Below are 17978 nucleotides of genomic sequence, written 5' to 3'. Positions count from 1 at the left end.
CCCTGCCCTGATGGTATAATTATATTCTCGTGTAATTTCATAAAAATAGTTTTCTTTTTTACCTTTAGGTCATCTGTTCATATGAAATTTCTTTTTGTCTGTAGTGTAAAAGATAAGGATCTGGTTTCCCCCCTTATCTAGAAAACCAGTGGTATCTCAAGCATTTAATGAATAGTATTACTTTCCACAATGATTTGTAATTTTTTTCCTTTGTCAAATTCCCTCATATGCATAGTTTTTTTTATCCTTCATGCTTCTTTAATAGTAGTATATTTATTCCTTGACTTGTGCTGCTGTGTCGGTGCTACTTCAATCTGTAGACATCTTTTTGGACTATCAGTTTTACCTTAACAGTATGAAAAAAAATGAGAGATTGAATAACTGATAATTATTTGAGGATTTTTGCAACATAAATAGGACTATATTATGGAGCTTGAACTTTTATTGATTTTTTAAAAATAAAATATGATAGTTTGAAGAAATGTTTTTTTTTAAAGAGAGAGAGAATTTTAATATTTATTTTTTAGTTTTTTCGGCGGATACAACATCTTTCTTTGTATGTGGTGCTGAGGATCGAACCTGGGCCGCACGCATGTCAGGCGAGTGCGCTACCACTTGAGCCACATCCCCAGCCCCTTGAAGAAATGTTGACCTTATGGGGAACCATTTGAGAATATGTTTTCAGTCCTCCTTTTCTGCAGGTTGAAAATATTTTATTGAGCCAGGTGTGGCTCATGCCTGTAATCCCAGTAACTCAGGAGACTGAGGCAGAAGTCAGCCTCAGCAAGTTAGCAAGACCCCGTGTCAAAATAAAAAATAGAAAGGAGGGACTGGGATTGTGGCTCACTGGTAGAGCACTTAGCTCCCACGTGTGAGGCCCTGGGTTCAATCCTCAGCACCACATATAAATAAACAAATAAAATAAAGGTATTGTGTCCACCTATGACTAAAAAATATTAAGAAAAATAGAAAGGTCAGGGGATGAAGCTTAATGGTAAAGCACCCTTGGGTTCAGTCCTCAGTTCAAAACAAACAAACAAAAAAATGTTTTGTTGGAAAAGGGTAAGAAAGACTACTTTATATGAACTCTCTCTCTCTTTTTTTTTTTTTGGTCAAAATAGTCTATCATTATTCTGTGTATAGATTGTATTAATACTTTTTTTTGTTATTGTGGTTTCTGCCTGGAATATCAACTTTTTGTACTTCTCAAATTCTTTGAGACTGAGCTCAAATCAGCCTTTTTACTGAGTCTTCACAGGTGTGATCCTTAGCTATCATTGTATTAAGTAGTAGTAATAGCTAATGCAATGTTTATTGAGAGCATCCTATGTTCCTGGTGCATTTTCAGACATTTTACCCATATTAACTGATATAAATTCCTTTTATGAGGTATGGTCCCTCCCAACCATGCAATTATTTTTATTTTCCACAAAGAAACAGATACAGAGAGGGTAATAACTTATCTAGGGTTGCAGGCTTATTAACAAATGAAGAAAAAGAGGCATACTGACTCCAGAATCTGTGACCCTAACCATTGTTCTCTATTCCCTTTCATTGCTCAATAAATAATTAATTGGTCAAGGAGTGAATCTACTATTGTTTTGACACTTAGGAGATACAACATTATTCTTTTGTACTTTTTATGGGTGTTCTGTTTTCCTAACTTTATAATATACCTCTTAAAGAGATCAAAGTATATTTCTTTGTAGTATACCTTCATATTTTATGCTTTTTAAAGGCAGATTCACTATATATAATAAGTGCCCAGAAGATGTTTATAGGTAATGATAGTTGAATTTGGTCTGATACTTAGACTTGACATAGAGTGACATAAATGTTATAATTCATTAATTCACTGTCAGATGAATTTAAGCATTCTGAATTTAAGTAATTACCTGATGGTTTGGATAGTCTAGCACCACACATTGAATAATATTGCAAGATTTTGTGGTTCTGAAACTGGGGTTTGGCTAGATTTGTATCATTCTATTCATATGGTACCAAGATGCCTAGAAATTAGGTGGCAGATTTCTGGCCTGCACTTAAAATTATGACTTTGGACTGGTCATTTTGTTTTGCCACCTCTAAAAAAGGGAAAATAATACGTAACTCAGGCCTTTATTTTATTTTATTTTTTGATGCTAGGGATTGAACTCATACTCAGAACACACACTACCACTGCTCTATATCCCCAGTCACAGATTTTTTTTTTCTTTCTTTAAAACACAGAGTCTTGTTATGTTGTCCAGGTGTGAAAAATTTCTTTAAGCAATGAAGTTCTTAGCAAAAGTGTCTTTTCTCCTTTGAGAAAGAAAATACTCATATTTTCTTCTAGAGGAATCATGCCTCCTCTATGTATCCTGCATGTATCTGTGTTTACATAAATGTGTTTGTGTGCATATATTGTTTTAAATGTTTTTAAAGGCATTGTATCAGTGCTTTTAAAATGCTAAAAATAACATGTTTGCACTGGGGAAAAAATTATTGTATTATGTAAACTTTTGAAGAGGTCTTATTTATCTTTGTATTGCCAATGCCATCTATTACAGATCCTTCTATATTATATATAGCATAATGTATGTTATGCTATTCTTGATAGAATTAAAGTATTGAAGAGAAGTCTTTTTCATATATAATAGTTTGTAATTATAGGTGATATGTAAAACTAAACTGATAAACATTAGTTATATTGAAAGAAAATGTATTTATTCCCATTCAGAAAAAAATCAATGTATGTAATTTGTTGAGCTCCTCTGAAACAATGTTTTATTTATTTAAAGTTTTTATGTTTAAGAACATTTTAAAGTAAAATGTTAACTTTTAAAATCAGACTATTTTGTAAACTTTTATAATGAAATGTTTCATCCAAAAAACATTTCACAAAATTACCGTATCTGGTGTATTACCTCATGTGACAGTGGTATATGTTGTGGACAATAAGGGAGTAGATTTTTATACCTTTGTTTATAGACTTAATGCCTGTTATCATCCAAAGTAGTAATGCCAAGTGTAGTTACTTCAGATTATAAAAAAAAAAAAAGGTGTGATGAAGTAAGTCAGACACAAAAGGACAAGTACTCCATTATCTCATTCATGTTTGTAGTGTAAAAAGTTGGTCTCATAGAAGTTGAGTGTAGAATGGAGACTGGGGAAAGTGGGGCAGGGGGTGAGGAAAAGTTGATCTATGGGTACTAATTTGCAGTTTGATAGGAGTAAGGAGTTCTGGTGTGATATTGTATAGTAGGGTGACTAGATACAAATTGTATACTGTGTATCTCAAAAAACTAGAAAAAAGGATTTGGGGTATTTTCTCCATAAGTAAATGATAAGTGAGGAGATAGGTAGGATACACTTCATTGCACAATGTAAACATGTTTCAAAACATGGTACTCCATTAATAAGCATGATTTTAATATTTTTATATATCATTAAATAAATTAATAGAAGATGGGGTGATAGTAAACTACTAGTTTTATTTAATAATGATTCATGTATATTTATGGAAATCCATCAGACTGCATGCTAAGACAAAAGAAGTGAAAACCTATTTAGTACTTTTAGCCTATGATTTTCTTTAGGAAAGCCTTTGTTTAAATAATGAGAGTGATCATTATCAAAACAAATTTCATACCTTCAAAGGAATAAGTCAAGTTTGACTAAATTTTCTGGTTGATTTGTTAGCATATTTAACTTCCAAAGAGAATAGATTATTTGCAGATTAACTTTAGTCATTTGACCTTTGGACCTGGTATTATTTGCAGTAAGAAAAAATAAATTATAGATGATTTGGTGATGATAGCCTTTAAGCAGTGATAGCATAACAAAATAATTGTGTATAAGTAGAATGTTTTAAATATCCAAGGGGAAATTCAACTTTTCTGAAGGGAAGGCATTTAATTTGCGTATTTTAAATAAAATCAGCAAGTGTAGATCCTTATGTAATATTAGAATTAAAAAAAATATTGAATTCCTAGAGTTGAAATAAAAAAGGGAGCACATTGTAGGTTATATGTGTATATATACATCATCTATACTATCTAGAATTATTAAATTTTGGAGAAACATTAGATATTTTATAAGTTATAATTTGACTTTCTCAACATACTTCTATATGGTGAGGGACAGAAATGGGGTAGAAATCTAGGTTTTCTGATTACCAATAGTCTAATTGTATCTATACATGTCCTTACATCTTTAATAAGAAAACCAACTTATGTGATCACTGATTAAGAATTATTATTTCAAAGAAATTTAGTGTAGAACAAAAAATTTTTATTTAGTAAAAAGACTAACCTTTAGCCAGGGATGGTTATACATGCCATTATCTCAGTCACTTGGCAGGCTGAGGCAGAAGGATTGCAGGTTCAAGGCCAGTTTGGGTAATTTAGCCAGATGCCTATCTCAAAATAAGGGCTGGAGATGTAGCTAAGTGGTAACACACACCTGGTTCATACTCTGGTACGTTAAAAAAAATGATAATAATAAAAGAAGACTTTTACATGGAAAATGCTAAATCTATCACTTAAATGCATTATAGAATAAAATCTTTAATAGCATGATTTTAGTACATCTAGGTAGCTTTTCATAGTGCTTTCACATACTCTTCATTTGAATGACATTTTTTCAAGAGTGAATTCAGGGATTATGATTGCAATGCAGGTTTTTTTTTTAAGGTCATATAGATGGTATATTTTTTTGGATTCTTTTGTTTGCAAATAATAGAAAACTCAGCTCAAACTATCTTTAAAAACATTAAACATCAGCAGGGCGCACTCTTGTAATTCCAGTGGCTCAGAGACTGAGGCAGGAGGATCTAAAGTTCAGAGCCAGCTTCAGCAACAGTGAGTCACTAAGCAACTCAGTGAGACCCTGTCTCTAAGTAAAATACAAAAAGGACTGGGAATGTGGCTCAGTGGTAGAGTGCTCCTGAGTTCAACCCCCGTTCCCCCCAAAATAAACAATCAGAGAAAACATATTTAACTTTTTTTTTTTTTGGTTGTTGTTGTTGATAGAATCTAGGACCTTGCACATGATAGTACTTGCTATACCCATGGCTCCAAGTCAAACCATCTTAAAGAATCTGTTAGCTGTGCAGAGGCACACACCTACAATTCCAGTAGCTGGGGAGGCTGAGGCAGGAGGATTGAGAGTTCAAAGCAAGCCTCAGCAACTTAGTGAGGCCCTAAGCAACTCAGAGAGACCCTGTCTCTAAGTAAAATATGAAAAAGGGATGGGTTAAATCTGTTGATTTACTACTGAAAAATATAGCCATAGATAAGGTGATCTTTAGGTATGGCTTGGTCTAGTAGCTCTGTAATGTTGCCATTGGTTCTTTTCTTTCTCTATATGCCCCCCTTCCCTCCAGTGCAGTCTTTGTAGGTTTGTTGTACAGGAGATGCTTTCAGATAAACAGAATAGATGTTTTCTCTTGTAAACTTAAAGAAGATAAAAGGAAGCTTTATTTATTTATTTTCACATGGATTCAGCAAATATCTCTGTGTATGGTGCACGTTAGATTCCTTGCTTATTTCTGAAAATGGCTTAGGCTAGTTATTGCCCACTTCTTGATTTGGTAGTAGGATCAATCCATCAAATTGCATGACTGGGAAATTTTTAATTTAATTAGTGTAACAGGGGAAAGGTTGCCTGGATGCTTGGGAGGCAACCAAAAGATATCCCCTGTAGAAAGCTGATGTTAGAGTAAGAATCTAGGATATTCATTATTATTATTATTTGTTCAGAATTGTAAACGAATATGTAAAACTTGATTTTTCACTATGAATAATTTTGCTGAATTTTCTTTTTTTTGATATAGGGGTCTCATTTTATTGCCCAGTTTCCAGTTTCTGGAATAAGTTGAAACTACAGGTGTGTACCACCATGCCTCACTTTAAAGTTAAAGAGTGAACATTTATACACAATGGAATATTACTCAGCATTAAAAAATAACAAAATCATGGCATTTGCAGGGAAATGGATGGCACTAGAGCAAATTACGCTAAGCGAAGTTAGCCAATCCCTAAAAAACAAATGCTGAACGTCTTCTCTGATATAAGAGAGGTGACTCAAAACAGAGTAGGAAGGAAGAGCTTGAGAAGAAGATTACCATGAAACAAAGAAAAGAGGAGGGAGGGAGGGGCTGGGGATGTGGCTCAAGCGGTAGCGCGCTCGCCTGGCATGCGTGGGGCGCCCGGGTTCCATCCTCAGCACCACATACAAACAAAGATGTTGTGTCCACCGAAAACTAAAAAATGAATATTAAAATTCTTTCTCTCCTCTCTCTCTTTCTCTCTCTTTAAAAAAAAAAGGATTTTCTTTTCTAAAAAAAAAAAAAAAAGAGGAGGGAGGGAAAGGGAGGGAGAAGGGGAATTGCACGGAAGACGGAAGGAGACCCTCATGGGTTCACAAAATACATATATGATGGTGTGAGGGGGAAGGGAAGAAAAAAAAAGAGATATCTGTCACAGTAGAATGGGTAGAGAATAGTGATGGGAGGGGACGGGAGGGGAGGGAGGATAGGGAGGGCAGCAGAATACAACTGACACTAGGATTGGTGTATGTATACACATGGATGTATAACCAATGTGATCCTGCAATCTGTACACGTGGAAAAATGAGAATTCATACCCTATTTGAATCAAATGTATGATATGTCAAGATCATTGTATTGTCTTGAGCAACTAATAAAAAAAGTTAAAGAGTGAAGTTTGTATTACATAAAATTAACCATTTAAAAAATATAACTCAGTGGCATTTTTACATTTATAGTGTTATGCAAGCACCAGTGCTCTCTAGTTCCAAAACATTTTTAGCATAACAAAAGGAAACACTGTGTCCATTAAACAGTTATTCCCCACTCCCTCCTCCCTTCAGCTCCTGGTAGCCATATCTGGCTTCCATTTCTATGGATTTCATTATTTTTGTGTATTTCACAAAAATGAAATGGAATCATAATATGTGACCTTTTGTGTCTGACTTTTTTGTACTTGGCATATGATTTTAATAGTGTAACAATTCAGTTGTATGTATATATCATAATTTATGTGTCCATGTGTCTGTTGGTAGACATTAGGATTCCTTGTTCCTTTTGGCTATTGTGACTATTGCTGCTGTGAACATGCTTGTACACATACTTGTTTGAATTCCTGTTTTTACATCGTTTGGGTATATACTTAGGAGAAGAATTGCTTGATCATGAGGAACCCCCAAACTTCTTGAGGAACCACCAATTTCCATAGCAACAAAATCATTCTACATTTCTACCAGCAATGTTTGGGGATTTTGATTTCTTCATTTTCTTGCCAACATATGTTTCTCTCTCTCTCTCTCTCTCTCTCTCTCTCTCTCTCTCTCTGTGTGTGTGCGTGTGTGTGTGTACGTGGAACCCAGGGTTACTTTTTTACTGTGCTACACCTCCAGATATTTTTTGTATTTTAGATTTTATTTTGAGGCAGGGTCTTGCTGAATTGCTGAGGCTGACCTTGAATTTGTGATCAGGTCAAATTGCCTCAGCCTCCCAAGCCACTGGGATTATAGGTTTAATGCCATTGAGTTTGACTCTCTTTTTTTTTTTTATTCTAGTGGATGTGAAATGACATCACAGTGTTGTTTAAATTCGCATTTTTCTAATGGCTAATGATATTGAATATCATATCATGTACTTTTTGGATATTTGTGTATTTTTTTGAGAAATGTATACTCAAATATTTTGTTCCTACTTTCTTTCCTTTGTTCAAAGCCATTGGTAAATCTCTGTATTATCTCTGGAATTTCAAGATGCCAATAAGCAGGTCTGAAGAAGTAGTTATTTTATTCTAAATTCCCGAAGGGAACCAATGACTTTGTGTAGGTATGGTGTGTTTTTGGCAGAATCAAATGTTTCTTCAAAATTTTGATAATATGGGCTGGTGGTGGTATCCTGGTTTCTTCCCCATCCAAAACACACACACACACACACACACACACACACACACACACACACAGTTTTGATGATATAAACCCAGCTAGCTATCAGTGATGTGCTTACTGATATCTAACTACCTAGACATTTGCATCCTTGGTCCTAGTCTAATTTAGTGAGACACACACACACACACACACACACACTTATTTATTTATTTGTTGACTACATGTATTCAAATAATTATCCAAGTCAGGAGGCTGTTTTGTTTTGGTTTTTGGTACTGACGATTAAACCTAGGGATGCTTAACCACTGAGCAACATCCTCAGTACTGTTTATTTTTTATTTTGAGACATGGGTCAGGGCCTGGCTAAGTTGCTGAGGCTCGTTTTGAACTTTCAATCCTCCTGCCTCAGCTTCCCAAGTTGCTGGGATTATAAGTGTGTAACTGTGTGCAGCTTGGATTGGCTTTTATTAATGGAGTTAGTCAATTTATCCTCCTATATTCATGTATTTTTTTTGTAAATCTTTTCTACAAGAACTTCTGTCAGAAGTAATGCTTGGCACTTGAAATTAAAAAAAAAAAAGTTTTTCCCCCCTAGAAGTAATTGTTGAGTGGTTTTTGAGAAACACTTTGTTTTACAGTATATCCTTGATATCAATGAAACTGGGGAAAATGCAGTAATTTTGTATAAATATCAGAATTTAGGATATTGGAAGTTGCTGGATATTTAATTGAAAAGCAGAAAATATTCTCAGTGACCCTCTAGACAATTTAAGAATTCTTGGCCAGGTGGAAAGGAGTGGATAAATGTGGAGATATAGCTACTATTTTTTGAACATTTGCTGTGTAAGTTACTGGTTTTAGTTCTTTTATGGTAGTAACTCATTTAGTTGATTATTGAGTGACCATTGATAAGAGGTTTGAATTTTCCCTCTTTATAATGTGGAAAACATTCCCATTTTAATTTTACTACTAAGTGCAATTGTTCCGTTGGGTGTGGTAGCACATGCCTGAAATTCCAGCAACTGAAGAGGCTGAGGCAGGAGAATTGCAAGATTGAGGCTAGTCTCTTATTGAGACCTTGTTTTAAAATAAAAAATAAAAGGGCTGGGGATGTAATACCTCATTGGGTACCCCTGCCCCCCCCCAAAAAAAAAAATTGTCCCTGTCATTCAGCAAAATTTAAAATTTTACAAATTTGAAATGACTTATTTTGAAACAATCTGGAGACAGATTTCTGTTATCTTAAATTGATTTTTTTTCTTAGTGTCTGCTGGGCTTTTAAGATGATTAATTGAAAATGTTATAGTAAATGTGGAACAAACATTAATATAATTTTCTTTCTAGAAACAAAAATGAGAACATTAAATTTTTAGGACTATTTCAGGTTAAGCATTGCCTGTCATAAAATAAATGCAGGTTTTGCCTTAACAGCCCTACTTTCTCTGGGTGGATCTTTTATTCTCTGGGTGGATGTTTTTGTTGAGGCAGGGAGAATGATAGTGTGCTCTCACAGTCTACCATTGTAGTTTATAAATTTTTTTTTTGTAATGGCACATTTCTACAATTTCAGTCTATTGTTTTGCTATTATTGACTGTTGGTTTACTAGAATGTATATTCTTGCACTCATTCAACATTTGAGGTCCCAACTAATACATGACTATGCATTTGACAAAGTACCTGGCACAGTACTGAGGGTACCCAAGTAGCCAGGAGGCTGTTTAGATTATATATTTGAGGAACTAATTGACTGAAATAGTAGCTTGACTAGTTTTTATATTTTATTCTATTTAAACAGTCATCTGTTTGGATGCTTGATAGCTATTGACCTAGAAAAAATAGTTTTTTAAAAAATGAGTTGTGTTTTTTATGAATTCTTTAAGTAATAGAAAAGTACAAACTTCATTGTGGTTATGAAGAACAAAATAATTAAAGAGTGTTAAACTGGGGCTGGGGATGTAGTGGTACAATGCTTGACTAGCATTCATGAGGCCCTGGGTTCAGTTCTAGCTCTGCTTCCCCATTCCTTGCAAAAAGTATTAAACTGAGAAGTAAAAACAAAATATAACTAAGAAAATTGGATAAAGAAAATGACTGATAAACAAAAAATAGCAGAACTTTGAAATCCAAATTTCATAAAAGTGATACTTTGAACAGACCTCTAATATTTCTGTCAATAGAAATAGGTAGGATAGCAAAATAAAACATACAAAGAGAAGTAGAATAATATTGTGCAAAAAATTTAAAATGTTATTTCATACTAATAAATAAGAGAATCTTGATGGTTTGGGTAGTTTGGAGATCTCTTAAATTATGATTGCATTCTTTAATGTAATCCCAAAATGTGGTGGTTCTCCAACATTTTGGTCTCAGTTTTTTTTTTTTAACTTTTTACTTTTTTTTGTGATGTTGGAGTTTGAACCCAGAGCTTTATACATGGTAGGCAAACAATGTACATCAATAGTCCCTTTAGTGTGTTTATAATCTTAAAAAAATTGAGGCTCCCTAGGAGCTTTTAGAGAACTTTGATTTTTTTAAATCTGTTAATCTTTGTGATATTGGAAGTTGAAATTGAGAAAATTTGAAGATCTTTATTAAAAATTATAAAACTGTCACATGTTAACATTCCTAATCAAGAGAAATAGAAAAGTGAATTAAGAAATGGGAAGGACTAGAATAATAGCTATAATGAAAATTTAAAATATTTTTGTGAGACTATTTTCAAAACAAAAAAATTATGAGTAGCATGTTTTACATTTTTGCAAATCTCTTAATATTTGGCTTAAGAGAAGACAGCTGGATTCTCATAACTGCTATTGTGGTGATTCTGTTGTTACATGTTGTTTTGGTTGAAATGTATAGTATGTAGTTGGAAAATGGAGAAACATCTTAATAGCCTTTTCAGATCATTGTAGACATTGTTCTTTGACCTACTTATGCAAATATATATTTAATTCCTTTGACCCAAAGACATGCCTTATTTTTCTGGAAATCAGTATTAATTCAATTTGCCTTTCTTTTTCTGAGGTAGAATCATAGTAATAGTCCCTATAGAGATACATTCCTGTTTGATTTAGTAGCAGGTTGTTCTCTGTCAAGTCTCCAAGGTCCAGAATGCCCCTGGTAGCCATAGAATGTTCCTTTACCATTCATACAATTGTTAGTTTTCTTTGTTTCTTGTAGTTTCTTGAATTTTTACTTTCCTTCCTTGATGGGGCATTGAGCCTTTATCAAATGTGCAACTTAGCTTCCAGCATTGTGACCCCACATGCCCTTTTTAGCTATTCCTCTGTGGCAGAAAGTGTGGGTATGAAACAGTAGAGTCTACATAGTTCAAAAACTTTCCTTGGCTTAGAGCATTTGAGTATGATGTATTAACATTCATTGGCCAGGAGAGTACAGTAGATATAATTTGTTGAGCCGTTGCCTGTTGCCTAACAGATTATAGGGTCATTTTCTTTTCTATTTCCACTACAATATATGAGCCCTTATGCATGAAGTTAGTGTTATTCACTTTAATACCCCACAAAGCCAAGTATATTAGTTTTGTATATGTTACTTCACCGAAAGCCTTAAGTATAGTATTTGTAACAAATTATTTGTCTTTTTCTAAGTCAATCTGTAAATAATTTGTAACAAATTATTTGTCTTTTTCTAAGTCAATCTATCTTAATAACTGTTTAAATTCTGCAAAGAATGTAGTTGTTTTTCAAAATTATGGCAAACAAAATGATTAAATGTCTTCAGGGAATATAAGCAATTAAATATTTTGATAAAATAAGTCAGAAAAAGGGAAGGTAATCATTCTGGCTTTTAAAAACAAATAAACCCATAAAAATGTTCTTGGAATGGATAATGACTGATGATTTATACTTTTTCTTTTTTTTTTGGAAATTTTTATGTGTTCTGTAAAACACAAGATTTAGTTTGACAAAATTCCTAGTACTCTGGGAGGAAGGAAAACTATTGTCAGATAAAATGAACTAGCAACTATCAACTTCTCCATATGACTAGTTTTCATGTGTATAACTTATAAATATGTACAAAAAATGTGGCAACATAAACACTAAAATTAGCAGTAGTTTGTTTTCTGTTAGAAGTGAGATATAGAACAAAATAAATTAGAACTTTTTTTCTCTGTATAATTTTATATTGTTTGAACTTTAAAAATAACCTTTTAAATATTCAGTTAAAATCAGAAAATATCCAGTTAAAATCAGAAAGGGAGGGACTAGGGCTCAGTGATAGAACTTGTACTCAATTTGCCGGAGGCCCTGGATTTGAACCCATCTGCTAAGCACCCACTCTACCGTTGAGCTACACCTTTAGTTCCTAAAGATTTTTTAGTTTATTTTCCTTTACAAATATTTCCCTTTCTAATTTTTTTTTTCTTTTTGGAGTGGTGGGAATTGAATCCATTGATAAGCACACACTTTTACCAACTGAACCATCCAACCCACAATTTTGTTTACATTACATTGACTTAAGGCAGATTATTTTTTTTTTCTTTAGGTACTAGGGATTGAACCTAGAGTCACTTAACCACTGAACCACATCCCCAGCCCTTTTAATATTTTATTCTGAGACCAGGTCTCATAAGTTGCTTCAGACCTTGTTAAATTGCTGAGACTGTTTTTGAACTCACATCATCATCCTGCCTCAGCCTCCTGAGCTGCTGGGATTACAGCCTGCACCACAAAGCCGGGCAAAATAGATTTTTATTTTTATTTTTATTGAGGTAGGGAATAAACTCACAGCTTTACACATGCTGGACAAGTACACTAACACTGAGCTCTTACACCCCTAGCCCATTTTATTTTTTAGTTTGAGGGTCTTGTTAAGTTGCCCAGGCTGGCCTCAAACTTGGCCATTCTCCCGCATCAGCTTCAGAAACAGCTTCCCAGCTTCACTATGCTTGGTTTATGACAGATTTTTAAAAAGTGGAAATGTATACCTAATTTTGGAAGCAAGTAATATATTATGTTTATATACAATATTACTTTTAGAAGTATTATTCTACATATATTCTAAATAAATGAACTATTAACTACATCTAGACTCCAAAACCTTGAAATATGAAACTTTTTTTGTGGTTCAGTTACTTTTGAATATTTCATATGGCTCCCTGCTTATAAAGATCTTTAATTAATATAGTTATAAAACATGCCTGTTTTTAACTTCTGAATTTGGGTTTAATTTCTTCTAACTACAGGGAATAATGAAGTGTTGACTCCTATGTGTTCTAAATTTAGGGTGACTTTTCTGTTTCTGATTTTGTTTTTATCTTGGTAATGAAAGCTATGATCTCTGAAATTATTTTCTCCTATTTTTAGATGACACTATTAAGATATAGATATGCTGAGGTTAATGTTGGTAGTTTGCTAATATCCTTAAAAATTCTTACTTTCCCTTTTCACTGATTTCTCTTATCTGTTAAGTTAAATACATATGTAGAAGAAATCACCTTTTCCCTTATTAATTAGAACCCTTTTATTCCTCTGTCACATATTCATTTCTTTATTCAGTAAAGTTTATTTAATACTTACTATGAGGCACTAAGGATAAAAGTTATACCTTCATGAAATATATCCTAGTGGGGGAGACAGAAAACACAAATAATTTCAAATATTGCTTTTAAAAAAAGGGCAGGGGTTGGGGTTCAGCAGTAGAGCACTTGCCTTGTACATGTGAGGCACTGGGTTTGATCCTCAGCACTACATGAAAATAAATAAACAAAATAAAGGTATTGTGTCCATATACAACTAAATATGTGTGTGTGTGTATGTGTGTGTATCATATATATTTTTATTTTTGAAAAATAAAGAGAGTCCTAACACACATGTAACTGGGTAAGATTATAGTTGGAGGATACAGTGTTTGAATACTTATCAAGATATATGAATACTTAAAAGTTATAATTTAAGCTACATCTTGACCCAGCCCAAGTTCACCTGCTACATGTTGAGTTCCCGCTAGCCTATACCCTAAAAGTAGCTGCTGTCTCTTGGTGTCCAACCTTCTCTCCTAAGTGGTAGCATGGATTTGTTGGATTAGGGCAGGGGTAATCCAGTGATGCCTGGACCCATCTAAAATAATATTTGAACTGATCCTACCAGTTCTTCAGAAATTTGGTTATAGAGTGGTTCACTTCTAATTCCTGACTTTTCCAGCTCAAAAACTGTATTTCCCAAGAAGAAGAAAGAAGAAAAGGTAGAGGGGATGCAGGTATCTTGGAAATATCATTTGTCTAGGCATTAATTTTGGTTGATTTAGGGTGTCCAACTTTGAGTAAAGTTTTATAAACAGATGTTCTTTCTAGGATTTCTCATGGCAGAAGCTCTGATGATTTTCTCCTTTCTACACATATTAGGGGACTCTAAGTTCTTTTGTCTCTGGCCTGTGGGGCCTCATTCAGTTTGCACCTCTCTCTTGTAAACAGAACTTTTATAAAATTTCATTACAGGGCTGCAAATGGGAAAAATAAGTGCTTGTCGTATATGGAGTATCTCCTGGTAGAGGCTTCTCTTGCCCAGGTCTAAGAATGAATAAGGTTGAGTATCCCTTATCTGACATGCTTGGAACCAATCAAAAGTGTTTTGGATTTTGAATTTTTTTTTTTTTTATTCTGAAATATTTGCATATATATCACAAGTCACTTTAGGGATGAGAAGCAAGTCTAAACACAAAATTGGTACTTCATATATATCTTATACACATAGCCTGAAGGCAATGTCATTCATGATTTTTAATAATTTTGTGCATGAAACAAAATTTTACAATATGAAATTTTGCACTTCTTGCATCATGTTGGTGCTCAAAAAATTATGGATTTTGCATGTTTCAGATTTCAGATATTTGAATTTGGATGCTCAACCTTTATTGAATTGGGGATAGAAGTGACCATAAAGTCTTTTACTTTGCTCATTGACTTCTCCTTGACATTGCTGTTCTGAATCTTCTTAGCATTTTATTCAACTTATTTTAATTTATAAATTTCTTTAATTTGTAAAACTCAACTGGTATCTCTTGGGACATCTGTATCAGAAAAGTAAGCTCCAAATGAAAATGGTCATTTTCCAAAAGTTTTTTTTTTTTTGATAACATTAAGTAGCAATGAAGAGTTTTCATGTTTCCCTAATTCCTCTAAAAGGCAAACGATTCAAACTTGTTGCCGATTTGAACATTGTCTTAAATGTCATTTTATTTCTTTCCTTACAGGTGTGAAAGCTGTGTGGATTTACTGTTTGTGAGAGGAGCTGGAAACTGCCCTGAGTGTGGCACTCCACTTCGGAAGAGCAACTTCAGGGTACAGCTCTTTGAAGATCCCACTGTTGACAAGGAAGTTGAGATCAGGAAAAAAGTGCTAAAGATGTAAGTATTATTGTTAAAATGATTAAGCCAACAAAGAAGACTTTAGCAGTTGTTAAAGTCTAATTATTATCATTATTTCATGGTATAATTGTGAACAGATTGGCAAATGAATAACTATAAATTCATCTGTGTACTTGTTTTACAAAAATTTATTATATTTTTAGAGAACTGAGTAATGTATTATTCTAACCTTTGTTAAAGAGCCTCTTGACTGAAAGCTTCACAGTTTATCCATTTGCCATTTATTCCTTAATTAATAACTGTAAAATACCTACTGTATGCAGTGTGTTTTGTGTGTTAGGCAATAGGTACAAAATGATGAATATCTATCCATGAACCATGTCCTCATAAGGCTTACCATGTAGTTGCATAGTATAACCAAGAGATAGAAAATAAAATAGGCAGAATAATTATGTAATTATAAATTGAGAAAAATGCTATAAAGTAGTGATTGAGTATTGATAGCTATCAGTGATAAGTAAGAACTGAGGAGGTAACATTTAAATTGAGGTTTGAAATCTATTAGAGAAACACCTATGTTAGCTATGATTTGTTATGTATGTGTGTTTGTTCTATAATATTGGTTATAATATTTGTATTTTATGGTATTTGAATTTTATTTTATCTGCCTTTTTATAAAGGGGACTTGATTGATTTTGAAGTTAAAATAATTGTTTTAAAGTTTTTTTTTTAAATGTGTGTTAGAGCCTTGAGCATGCTAGGCATGTACTTTATCACTAAGCTCAGCCCAGTGTTTAAATTCTTATTTTGGTGGTATACTTTTCAACCCAGGTCACCAGTATTTAAGTCACATCTATGTAGGCCTCTAACCAATAACACTTTGTCAGTTTCCCTAGCTGTTGCTTTATTACTTACATTGCTTCTAGGAGGTAGTCTCTTAGATTCTGATCTTTTATTGTTAATTCCTTATAGTTTTATAATTCTTTATATATGTTAAAATAGTTGTAGGCTTTTCTGATTTAGCATTTTGTTTTGTTTTGTTTTGTATTGGGATGGAACCCAAGGACATCGAGCTACATCCATAGCCCCTTTTATTTTAATTTTTGAGACAGTATCTCACTAAGTTGCTTAGTGCCTGGCTGAGTTGCTGTGGCTGGCCTCCAGCTTCTAATCTGAGCTGGGATTACAAGTGGTCACTGTGTTTGGCTGATATAGCATTCTTAACTGTCAAGAAAAAAATAGGAGTCCCTGAATTAAGTTTTCATTTTCTGGAAACTAGTGAATCTATTTGTAACAAGTAAACTATTTCATAATTTCCAGTGATACACCTTGTTTAAGTTCATTTCCCAAACCTATTAACTATTAATTTTTCTTTCCCTGAAGTCTTATGAGGATTTTACATATTATACCTCTCTCTCCTGATTCTGCTTCTTCTCTATAGTCATAAGAATTTTAAGAACAACTTTCTTGAGCTGAGTGTATGGCTCAGAGGTTGAGTACTTGCCTATCATATGTGAGACTCTGGGTTTGATTTCCAGCAAGAGTGCAGGAAGGAGAATAGCATTCTTGGTCTAGTTAAAAACCTAGTGTCCAGAAAACAGTGTTTTACACAGTACACAGTCATTTTCTATATGTCATAAATGAATGAGGTTAGGAACAAGCAAACTAGTTATAAAATATTGAATGCAAATATATGTAACATGTTGATGTTTTCTTGTCTTTAAGATACAATAAAAGAGAAGAAGATTTTCCTAGTCTAAGAGAATATAATGATTTCCTAGAAGAAGTGGAGGAAATTGGTATGTTTTAATTTGAGACCTGAGACCTTGTGCTTTTATCATTTAGATGCTTAGGAGAATGTCTTACCTAAAAGTCTTTTAACAGGTTTTGTGATAACTAATTTTACCTAATTGAATCTCTTGTCCACTTAAATTATATTTGTCAAATTGAAGGCATACTTAAATAGAGGATATTCTTTAGTAATTTATCTTAAAAAATTATTAGTAGAGATAGTAATATTCTAGCTGGGAAGGAAGACAATGTCTATATGTATTCTTTGTATGTTAATAATAGTTTAAGCAAAAGGAAATAATGTTATGTTTTTTTGGTAGGTTTTTTAGTAATTATCCATGATAACTAAAGTCATATGTTGCTTATCATTATTTATGCTTCTGTTGACACAGTAGTTTGAAAATACTTCAAAGCTGTGGACTGTTGAAGTAGCTTTCTGATATACAATGTTCTGGAATCAGAGGTTTGAGTAATCTTAGTGCCTTTTCTTGCTGATTTGATTAGTCAAAAGGATACTTTTGTAAAACAAAACAAAACAAAACAAAAACAAAACTCTTGTTTCTGTTTTCTTTTTTTTCAGTCTTTATAATTTTTTAAAAAATTTATATATGGCAATGGAATGCATTACAATTCTTATTACACATATAGAACACAATTTTTTATATCTCTGGTTGTATACAAAGTATATTCACACCAATTTGTGTCTTCATACATGTACTTTGGATAATAATGTCCATCACATTCCACCATCATTTCTACCCTCTCCCTTCCCCTCCAACCCCTCTGCTCTATCTAGAGTTCGTCTATTCCTCCCATGCTACCCCTACCCCACTATGAATCAGCCTCCTTATATCAGAGTAAACATTCAGCATTTGGTTATTTGGGATTGACTAACTTCACATAGCATTATCTTCTCTAACTCCATCCATTTACCTGCAAATGCCATGAT

General features: G+C 33.3%; 1 protein-coding gene across 1 annotated transcript in view; it reads left to right on the top strand.

Annotated features, from left to right (window-relative positions):
* Mnat1 (MNAT1 component of CDK activating kinase) overlaps window positions 1-17978 on the top strand; it is a 216422-nt gene that overhangs the window by 34671 nt on the left and 163773 nt on the right. The window contains exons 2-3 of the mRNA XM_026385175.2: window positions 15125-15277; window positions 16964-17037. Of these exons, the coding sequence (XP_026240960.1) occupies window positions 15125-15277; window positions 16964-17037 (227 nt within the window). The remainder of the gene's footprint in view (window positions 1-15124; window positions 15278-16963; window positions 17038-17978) is intronic.

This window comes from Urocitellus parryii, chromosome 6, assembly GCF_045843805.1.
Source record: "Urocitellus parryii isolate mUroPar1 chromosome 6, mUroPar1.hap1, whole genome shotgun sequence".
In the NCBI taxonomy this organism is placed as follows: domain Eukaryota; kingdom Metazoa; phylum Chordata; class Mammalia; order Rodentia; family Sciuridae; genus Urocitellus; species Urocitellus parryii.
This window is presented reverse-complemented; position numbering and strand designations above follow the sequence as displayed.